Raw genomic sequence first — 11,377 nt, 5'->3', positions numbered from 1 at the left:
GGCTGTGAAATCTGTCTTCCTTGCTTCCCAAATGAGTTATCTTAACTAATAGACTAAAGGTACTTCGGAGAGTGTATCTTTCATTCTCTTCCACTGACATACTTTATTAATTAATGCAGAATTTCCCTCAGATTTTGAGAAGCTCGCTAAGCATTACCTTCCTCTTAGGGTTGAGGAAACTGAAGGAAAGAGATCAAGTAACAGACTGAAAAGTTACAAGTGGTCTCCACTTGGACCAGAAGTGGAGATCAGAATTTCCAGGTTCCCAGGGGACTCCAGGACTGCTAAACTTTATTACACTTAAGCTGTTGTCTTAATTCTTGCGGGGGGGGGGAAGTCAAAGAAAAGCGGGGAATTCAAATTGATACCGTATTTCTTAGCTTAATTATTTAGATTCTTCTCCATATCTTACCTTAACAAGGTATAGCACAGCTATTATATATGTGTTATATATAAACTATGATAACCTGTTGCATGCTACAAAAGTGAGGATGTGGTTGTTGTATCTTGGAAGCCATTATGTGGGCAGCTTACTTATTTAATACTCATAATAACCTTGTAATTCAGTTCCTCAGCATGGAAGATTCTGGGTTAAGATACAGTGAGAACCTTTCTATTTACACTTTGGAAAGCAGCTTGAGAGAGAAGAAAAAGGCCCAAAACTTTATACTCACTTTTGCAAAGAGCTGTAATTGCACCATTCTAAGGCAGAGTAGTTGCAAATTACATCAGTAATTTAACTGCCACTGTAGCTTTAATTATTTTAGCATAGATTCTCACGGAAGAAAAAATGCATAAAACTCGAGTAAGGGGTTTGCTATTAAAAGATCCAGTTTTAACTGGAATTGCTACAAGTGCTGTCTTTCAGCCTTGTGGCTTGTCTAGTTGTGTTTTTTTTACAAAACTATATTCTCTTGGAGCACAGTTTGGATCCATGATTTTTCTGCTTTTGAAGATTTTTGCAACCTTTTGGTCCTTGTGGGGCTTTCAGGAGATTGTAACAAATTCTTTTCTTCTGAGACTGGTGGCTGTGCATTGATTCATCGTAGATGCCAGCCTGTAGAAAGCCTGCCAGCTCAAGCTGGCATTTCTGGCCATTCAGGGACAAGTTAGGAATCAAAAGTATATCTGAAAGTTTCCAGTAGAAAAGAATACTTAAGAGCTTGGGTCTTCTCCCCTCTTCTGCGGTTGAAAAGGGGGGAGTGTTACTGGAATGGGGAAGCCCTTTCCAGGACCCCTTCCTGACTGAGGGCGAGCAGCCCCATGTCTAAAAGAAGAAAACCTTTTATGTACTTTCCTCTAGGATATGTGACTCAGTGCAGTTTCTGAGCACCCACTGATGAAGGTTTGCAGCAGGTATATCGTGCGCATATGAGCTGCCCTAGGTTCAGTGATTCTTACCAAGGGATTGTCACTTTGAATGCGCAGGAATGAGCTGTTGATCCCATGGTAAGGTGAGACCAGTCAAAAAGGACTAGCTGCATTAGGTATGAGGAAAGAAAAAGTATAATTGGGACATGGTAACAGTTTATATAGGATCCATGATTTGGCAGTATGCATGGCAATTTTCCTGCTGTTCTCTGGATTTGAATGCAGGGAAGCAATCACAGAAGGACTGTTACCCTCCTTAGAGGTCTATAGAAGCCCTGTGATGTCTTTTATTATCAATAAAATGCAGAAGCAGAAATTCTTGGGCTAAGAAGGTAACTGTTTAGAAGATGAAGTGAAAATAAAATGATCGAATGTCACTTCTGGTACCATATTGGCACCTTGAGCCACAAATCACTGGAGGCATGTGGAGCACACCGGCAGTATATTTTGCCATGTTCTTACACTCTTCCTTAGGCTGCAGGCAGCTGAGACAGACAGGATACAGACTTGGCCAAACCCTTAATGTGACCTCACATTTGTTCACTGCTTTATTTTCTTTTCAACTATGTAATAGCTTGGACCTCAAAAATGTCACGTAGATCAGCTTCAGTATTGCTAGCAGAAGAAAGGCTAGTGGTATTAGTAGTTGTTGCCAAAGTGTGTTTTCTACATTTCCAGCATTACCTGCAAACAAAATAAAGCTTAAAGCAGTAATGGATGTGCGTGCTGTGAAGATATTTGTATGGCTAATAAAGTTTTGCTTTTTTGTACTGCTGCCATTCAAACATTTAGTAAAAGCACTTGGCAAATGCTAATGAATTTGTTCCCACAACAGAAGCACAGCCATGACAGCCAACATTTTTCAAATTTAAGTATCTAAAATTAGACACCAAAGTGTTTTTAGAACCCATAATAAAAATGATTGAATTTTTACAGCTGTGGAATACTCACGGCTCTCTGCAAGTGGCTTCATTACTCACACAAAATATAAGCGCTTGTGGAAGACACACGATTTCTCCCACCAGTGTGGAAAGAAAAGCCTCGTCCTATTAAAGTTAATTGCCAAGCTCTCATTCACGTTCAGGGAGTCGGTATTTCGTTCTTTGGTTCTGGGACGGCAGCAGCTGATGCTGTGTCACTGAGGCTGCTAAGAGTTTGGAAACTGATTTCAGTGGAAGTTTCGCAACTGATCTCTGAGGGTTAGACCATCACTGGTTAACTGCTCCTGGTAAGTAATCGTATATATGCTTACTTACAGCATATCAGTTTTCAGCCCTAGGGTCTACAGAAAGAGGAACAACAACGGCAACAACAAAGTTGACCATGCCTTTGGTCAACAAAAATATATAATACAATAGAGAGGGACCACAGACTTGCTGAAATACAATGACACTAGATAGACAAGGATGAAATCAGAAAGTAGTTTACATTCTCGTAAGGATAGGAACCCAAGATTAAGGAACAATTTCCAGAAAAAGTTGATGTCCATAATGCTAATAAGCAAAATGCTTCTGCAAGGGAGGCAATGAGGAAGGGAAGAAAGCAAGAGATATTCTCAGATCAGCCCTCCTGACCTCCACAGATAAGGATCAGGTTGCATAAAAAAGAAGTTGCATTTTAAAATACGAGCTTGGAAAAAACTACGTATTTCTTACTGGTAACTTCTAGAGATATGCATGCTTTCAGATGCATTGGTATTTATTAAAATTACAAAATCTTAGGAAAACTAAATTTATCTAGCATCAGAGCCTTTTAATTTTTGCCCTCCTGAGTCAATTTTTTTGCATGTTTATTGGATTTTTGGCCCATCCTGTTTATACTCCTTATGAATCTCAGCCTTTCGGATAACTCTGCCAGGTGTGAATTTCTTCCCAGACTGAACTGACCTGGATACGCAACGTGCACAACAGCACTGCCGAAACTCCACATACGGCTGGAACGTGTAATGAGACTTTGTCCACACAGTCACCAAGCTCCGAGTTTTCACTGGGCGTGTTGGTGCTGCTGGCTTTCCTCATGGTGTTGCTAGCTCTGGTCACCATCTTTGGAAACGTCCTGGTGATCCTTGCTTTCATCACGGACAGAAACCTCAGGTATCGGAGTAACTATTACTTTCTCAATCTTGCTATTTCTGACTTTGCAGTAGGTAAGCCGTAACTGTGGAGGCACGTACTATTTGTTTCCTAGGAATCTTAGGAGAAGCAAGGGGGCTTCTTTTCTGTGTGGTTTCTTCTAAGAGAACTATTTCCCAGCTGTGTGTCTAGGGGAAGGGTAAGGAACGGTGGAAGCTGCATTAAGTGGCTTAGCAGCCTACTATTTTTCAGAAATACATTATCATAAGAAATGGACCCTTTGCCAGGTAAACAGGTAATGTTTGATGTTATTGCTTCAGGAAACAATACTACCGTGTGTGAGTCGATGTGGAATAACAAAGAATAGGAGTTGTTTGTGGAGAGTCTTGACTGAAGTCTAGATAGTCAAATTGAATACAGCATATATTATCTGGCAGATCTTGCATATGTGCTTGATACCTTCTATTTCAATCTACTCTCACACAATACAGATAACCGCCTGAAGTTTGCAACTAAATACTAATGAATAGTATTTTTCAACATCTTGCTGTACATGCTCTATCTAGAGTCATACCTTAGGAATATGTGTTTGTATAGGTAAATAAAAATAAGAAATCAAACAGTTTCTGAGAAGTTTGATGTTATTCATATATATTTATACATAGGGACACATTTTATTTTCAAACTTGTACTGAGAAAAAATACAATTAAAATGCTAGTGTGATGTGCAATTGGAGATTGATGTATTGCAATATTCTGTGAAGTGTTGAATGTCTCTGGTAAAAGTCTTGGTTAAATTATTGAGTAGGCAGAAGGGTGGTTTTAAACAGGTGTGGCTATTTCATGAAATCTATATTCTGACTCATCACATCACAACAAAATCTTTGAAACTGTTTTTATTCTGCTTCTTTTACCTATGCATTTAAAAAGGATACTGAAAGAACTGAAGAAACTGGCTTTGTTCTTAAAATTTATTGCCAGTGTCAGAAATTCTGTTACAGGGCACGGCTTCTAATAGTCCAGTCCTCGTGATGTCCAGATCTCCTTGTACAATGTTTTGATCCCTTCCCCCGTATGGATGATGTCTTCTTCCAGCTTGTAACTGCCTTGTGCCACAGAGCTCTTGCTGTCTGCTGTCTGACTATGGTGCATGGGGAAAAAACCACAGCAGTGAACAGAAAACCAGTGGACAGAATGGTGTTCTGTCATCTTGCTCACAATCTAGCACCATATTGAACAAATACCGGCATCTAGCTGAGAAGTATGAAGTAAATAATGTCCTCTATCAAAGAACGAATTAGAGCTTACTTGGCATTACCTAACTTCCATAAATTTGTGTTTCATGATATTATGTTTACCTGAATGTCTAGTTTTTCATTCTAAATTTGGTTAAAAGCTTTGCATACTTCAGAGTCAAACTGGTTTGTAGTTCTGTAGCTACATAATTTAGATTGAGGCTATACCTAGATTAGCCTTAATTTGTACTTGATCCTAATTGCTAAAAGCACACACTTTCATGCTTGCAGAGCCCTTTGCTTATTCTTTTAATATATTTAATTTATCTGATTTTGATCTTCAACAACTTTTGCTTTATTTCTGTGCTTTGGACTTACAGCCCATAGCTGGATTTGAATAGAGATCTCTTGATTCTTAGTAGAGAGGGAGAATAACAGGAATTGTAAGATTTTTAGGGAAATGGAAACTCTCAAGATACTCTTTGGTACCTGTTGCAGGAGTACACACTATCATGAAGTAAGTCTAAAGTTGAAATAATACCCTCCCCCCCCCCCCCCCCGTGAATGATAAAATGTATAATATGACCTTTTGCTCAAAAGAGCAAGTGTTAGTTGCTCCGTAGATGCAGTGATCCCATTTCATTGGAGCGTTGTTGCTGTTCACTGCATTTCTGTGTCACAGCAAATTACACCGTTAGCTCTTCAGCCTTGCAGGGCTGCATTGTGATTGTGTGTGTAGTGTAATCACCTAGAAATCCATTAAAATGAGATCATATTGGCACTTTCACAACAGTTGGATTTAACAGCCTAAATTTAGATAGCCGTGGGTGCAGGTTACTCACGTATGTTCCCACCACTTGGTGTGTTCCCATAGATAATACCCTATCAGCTCACCACTGAAAAGTGGTTATGATCAAGAATTGCGATGAGAAGAAATGTTAGACTGGCTATACTTAATTAAGTGTGCAGTTTTTGTCAGCCTTCGGATTAGATAGTTTTAAAGATTAGTCTGACATTCATGTTGTATTTCTATAAAAGTTACGTCTGGAGCACTTTTGGACACCATATCATGCTTCTAAGAGGATAGAAACATGGCAATTAGATTGTTTGTTCTAGAAAACAGTTAGTAAATTACATTAGGGGGGAAAAAAGATTTTTCATTTGTTTGTTTTAATTTCAGTAGCTTAATACAAAATAGTGTTTACTTCAGCAGGTAAAAAAAGTCAGCTGCTCCTTCCTTTAGCAGATGTTATAAACAGGAGAAGTAATAATGATACACAATAAACATGATACACCTTTCAGTAAAGTATTAATTATAAGAATGTTACTGGTGCCTAGTTTGTGGTCAAGTGTTCGTTGGTTGCATGAGAATACAAAGCCTTCCACATGGCAATTCCAGTCAGTATTGCGCTTTTATCTGATACCGCAGAAATGTTTCTTTGCTTTCATGAGCACTGTCTGCAGTGCTGACTGACATGCGCATTTGGTTTATTTCCATAGGTGCGTTCTGTATGCCTCTGTACATCCCTTATGCCCTGACAGGGACATGGCACTTGGGAAGAGGCCTGTGCAAGCTCTGGCTAGTTACGGACTATCTCTTGTGCACAGCTTCAGTGTTTAGCATCGTCCTTATCAGCTACAACTCTTTCCTGTCAGTTACAAAAGCTGTAAGAAGAACCTTTCTAATTATTTCTTTATATATCTTGAGTTTTCTATAAAGTTCAGAGTGTTCACAATAACACTAGAAGCTAAATAGTCCTTCATTATTGTACCATTTTTTTCTGCAGAAACTTTGATGCTTCAGTGTTGCACTGGGACTTGGAGATAGGACAACGCCTTGCCTATGATTTCAATGTTTTCCTCCTGCTGCCTGGATTAGAAACTATTTAATTACACTACAGAGGAGGTGGGAAGGTGTCATGGTTTAACCTCAGCCGGCAACTAAGCACCACACAGCCACTCGCTCACTCCCCCCCAGTGGGATGGGGGAGAGAATCAGGAGGGTAAAAGTGAGAAAAGTCGTGGGTTGAGATAAAGACAGTTTAATAGGTAAAGCAAAAGCCGTGCACGCAAGCAAAGCAAAACAAGGAATTCATTCACCGCTTCCCATCGGCAGGCAGGTGTTCAGCCATCTCCAGGAAAGCAGGCCTCCATCACGCATAACGGTTACTTGGGAAGACAAACGCCATCACTCCGAACATCCCCCCCTTCCTTCTTCTTCCCCCAGCTTTATATGCTGAGCATGATGTCATATGGTATGGAATATCCCTTTAGCCAGTTTGGGTCAGCTGTCCTGGCTGTGCCCCCCTCCTAGCCCCCTGTGCACCCACAGCCTTCTCAGTCGGTAGAGCATGGGAAGCTGAAAAGTCCTTGACTAGTGTAAGCACTACTTAGCAACAACTAAAACATTGGTGTGTTATCAACATTGTTCTCACCCTAAATCGAAAACACAGCACTGTACCAGCTACTAAGAAGGAAATTAACTCTATCCCTGTTGAAACCAGGACAGAAGGTCAAGGAAGAAAAGGGCAGCAGGAGTGTGGAGAACTCGGGCTTTGGTCATTAGAAGAGTGGTAACGAAACTAGGTTGAGTCAAGGACGTGCTTAGGCTTGGGATAAATTTTAAAAGGAGAAGAGGGTATGGAGAGAGATGTGGGATGGACTGACTGAAGATCAGATGAGGATCTGCATTACTGCAGGGGGTGACTGACATGTGCTGCCATAAGCAGTTGGGTGGGGAAACTAATCCCTTGAAGCAAAAAGAAGAATGAATCAAAATATGTGGAGAGGTAAGAGGTGTTTCTTGAGTATTATCATTCTTCTGCTTCAGAAGATGTCTGGGGAATCCAGTGGTAAATATTATCATTCACCATATCTAAGCTCTACCTGGTGTTTGGTCCAGATGGGAAATGATCAACATCGTTTGCTTTTGATGAGTCTGCTAGCTCGAGTGACGTGGGCTGTGTTAGATTGGGAGGTTCTCATTTGGGAAGTGCTGATACAATGCCTAATCTCTTTCTCTTCTTCCCCAGTATTGTGGTTTTAGGGTTGGTCGTTGCTGCTTGCTTTTTAAAGCTGAACAATGAAGTATGAAAACCCCTGTATTTAAGAAATAATAATATTGAAAAATATTGATGAAGTTGCAGAGCTCACAATGTGAGAAATGTAAATTAAAAAGGCCTCCGCAACCCAACTGAGCTCCATGTTCTTACGCACTGTTGATGGTCTTCATTTACGTGATCACATTCTGTTTTTATCCTCTAGGTAATGAGGATGAAGTGAGCACAGGAATGTGTAACATAGGGCTGATATCCGAAAGAAAAAGTTATCATGCTTCCTCATGGACTTGGGATCCATCTCTGCCTCTGCTGCGAACCTAGCTTGTGGCCAGGGGCCAGTCATTTCAGACTTAACTTTTTGTGAAGCTGTGCTGAGCTTCCTGTTTTCTGCCTGCTAAATTGAGATGCTTGTGGTCTTGCAAAGGGCTGCAAATTCATTACTGCAGAACTGGAGCTGTGCTCTGAGCCGGTATGTTGCTTTAAGAGGTAAAGGAGTCTGAATCTTCAGGCTACAGGTATTTAAAACAGAATCTAAAATAATGTGTGTAACACTGCATCACTGCTCTGTTACTCACTGGTAAAATAGGGACAATGCCCCTCGTGTCGTATGCGTTTGTGAAGATACCATTCATTTATATTTGTATAGCGTGCAGGTTGCTATGCTAATGAACAGCATAGGAAGCTGATGAGGAAGGTGGTAATTCTGGGTCTGAGTAAAGCCTGGGATGACAAATGTTGAACAGTGTGGAGGAAATAAAATTGTCCAGCTTCTCATTAACTGATCGTGTTGTGCTCTGAAAGATGCGGGGGACCAAGAGCTGGAAGTATGTATTGTACATACTGACCGGGCTATTACAAGGACGGTTTTAACTCTTGTATTTCCTAACTTTAGATGACATGGATTTTAATTCTTAGGGTTTTTTTTCAAAGATAGATATTTATGGCTAGAGAGTAAAATAAATTAATGCAGTCTGGGTAGACACAAAACCATCAAGATTTGCAGTAATACAATGAGCTGTTTACAAGGTAAAGTGAGTGTTAGAATGTTTCAATAAAGTAAGGGATGTTGAAGCATAAGTGTGGGATAGATTTTTCTGCTATGGCAAGAGGAAATAGTATTAAAAATTATGTTGTCTAATGTTTGCAGTCTCACATGGCAACCTGTCTAATATAGAAGGCTTCTACTTTTGCCTGTGCAGCAAGGAAGTCCCACAGCTGCTTTCACTCTCCTCTGAGCCTGGGCATTTCATGAATCATAAACTGATTCCTTATTGCTACCTTACTGTGGTGGTGATGAAAACAAGCCATGTCCTTTCACACCTGGAAGCCAAACGGTAGTTTAGCCATCATAGTTTCTGCTCCTCTGCAATCCCAAGTATTAAAATCAATCATAGAGCTACAGTATTTGATGAGCAAGACTAACAGAGTTTTTCAGGACCTTACACAAGTGAAGATGTTCTAGGTGTCTGGGGAATTACAGAACAAATATTATATTTGACTTGCTTGCTTATGTTTTTTTGAGATAGTTGTTCCAAAATGTTATCTGAATACGTGACATGCCCTTTTTCTTCACAGGTATCCTACAGACCCCAGCAGGAAATAACATCCAACCCTGACATCAAGATGGTGGCCATCTGGGTCTTTGCTTTCCTCCTCTACTGCCCAGCAATCCTCTTCTGGGACCAGACACAGTGTGGTAGCAGCAGATCAGCACTACGCCAAGTTCTTCGACAATTGGTACTTCCTCCTCTCTGTGTCCACCCTGGAGTTCTTTGTGCCGCTGCTTGCGGTGACCTACTTCAATGTGCACATCTTCCACAACGTCCAGAGGCGCCAGCGGCATGGCAGCACGCAGGACTGCGAGCCTCCAAGGAGCAGCAGCCTGTCCTGGAGATTTTGCCTCTTGCCAAGGCCAGGAGCATCTTCTCCTCCATCGGAAGCAGAAGACAGTGTTTCATCATTAGCGAGGTCATGGAGACCAGCAGTGATGGCTAACTGTCCATCTCCAACACAAACCAGTCCCCTGGCCCTCAAAAAGGACTCTTCTGTCTCTTTCCGTTCAAGGACTGGGTCAAAACTGCAGCGGGACAAGAAAATAGCTTGCCATAATTGTATGTGTCTTTGCCATTTGCTGGGCCCCATACGCTTTACTAATGATTATTCGTGGGGCCTGTCAAGGAAAGTGCATCCATAACTCCTTGTATGAAATAACCTTTTGGCTTTTGTGGCTCAATTCCCCTCTGAATCCATTTCTTTACCCTCTCTGTCTTATGAGGTTTCAAATGGCTTTCATGAAAATATTATGTCCCAAAAAGTTTGCAACATTGAGATCAGGCTCTTTTTAGAAGGAAAAAGAAAAAAAAAGGCTCAAGAGGAGCTGGATGAGGGATATAAGTAGCCACAGTTTGAAATCAGAGTTAGTCTCTTCCAGGAGATTAGTCTAGTTAGAAAGCCTACATAAGCCTTCCGTGAAATATGTCCTCCTTCAGACAAACACGCATGCCCAAAGTTTGTGTACTTTCCCCAGCTATTTCAATTGGCTGGTTAAAGGATGTTGCCTCTGTCTGACTTTCCCTAGTAGTCTATCCACATTGTCTTCATTCTGGTTGTTGAAGATACTATCTTCAGCTGCAGTACAGCTTATGTTCACAGGTGGTATTAATTAAAAAGACAATGAAGGTGGGTATTTGCCATGAGGTCAATAGTATTCTAAAGTTAATATCTTCTCTATTCTATTTCTTTTGAACAGTTTGTACTGCATTCAGAAGCATTTGTTTCCTTATCATAAAACATGCAGTTAAGTTATGACTTTTGTTGTCGGGCACATAGCAAGATTATTTCCTTTCACTAAGGATGTTTGGACATCAGGGGAATACAGGGACTACTTTTAAAAACTGGAGTGAAGGTGTTCTCTGCAGAAGGGCATTAATCTGCGTGCTTGCTCAGATGCAGCAGTAGAGAGTTTGGGCACATAAAGCATTTCTGTGCATCTCCAGCTATTCTTCAAGAAACAAGCCTTCTACAGCTATAGTTTTGAGAGATCGTGGAAAAGAGTAGTACTTGTTCTTAGTCCTTGAGGGAGAAAATCTGCTGCTGCTGGCCCAGGGGAGGATGCGTGCAGCAGTCCGAGCAGCTCTAACACTGTGTAGTCCCCTCTGGATTGTTTTGTGACTCCCAGTGAAGCTCTAACCCATACTGTGAAAAATGCTCGTCTTACGAGCCCTGCTCACTTCCAAATATGACATAATGCACAGGGACCAGCTCAGCTCCACACCTGAGCAAATCCCCATTCGGTTCAGTGTGCCAACGGGCAAGCAATTCGAATAATTGAGAAACAGGCTAAACGTGAATATTATATCTCATTTGTCCTCTTCTGTACTTTGTCTGTTACAAGCCATTTGTTGGAGGTTATGATAAATGGGTAAATCTCTTACACGCTGTGTAAGGCTGTGTTTGGTTTGCTGCATGAGCCCCGAAAATGACTGACCTTGATGACTCCCTGTAGTATGTGTGGTGACTTAGCTGAGACAGCATGGAGGTAATCTTCTTTCAATAGGCAGTTTCCAAGCTGTTAAGGGTTATTTAGTTGCACAATTCTGGAATTACCAGGTACTAGATTCCTTACTAAATAAACAGTGTA

The 11,377-nt window shown here is 40.9% G+C and overlaps 1 protein-coding gene across 1 annotated transcript; it reads left to right on the top strand.

Moving 5' to 3' along the window:
• Positions 1-2,084: 2,084 nt before the first annotated feature.
• HRH4 (histamine receptor H4) lies at positions 2,085-11,170 on the top strand. Its single transcript, XM_076328958.1, is given in 6 exon segments — positions 2,085-2,090; positions 3,247-3,517; positions 6,179-6,345; positions 9,313-9,422; positions 9,424-9,834; positions 9,836-11,170. Coding segments are annotated over 6 exon segments (1,212 nt in total). The 3' UTR covers positions 10,083-11,170.
• Positions 11,171-11,377: the final 207 nt, after the last annotated feature.

This window comes from Aptenodytes patagonicus, chromosome 2 (assembly GCF_965638725.1).
Source record: "Aptenodytes patagonicus chromosome 2, bAptPat1.pri.cur, whole genome shotgun sequence".
NCBI classification, from domain to species: Eukaryota; Metazoa; Chordata; class Aves; order Sphenisciformes; family Spheniscidae; genus Aptenodytes; species Aptenodytes patagonicus.
The sequence above is the reverse complement of the archived record's forward strand: the minus strand, read 5'-3'. Positions and strand labels throughout refer to the sequence as shown.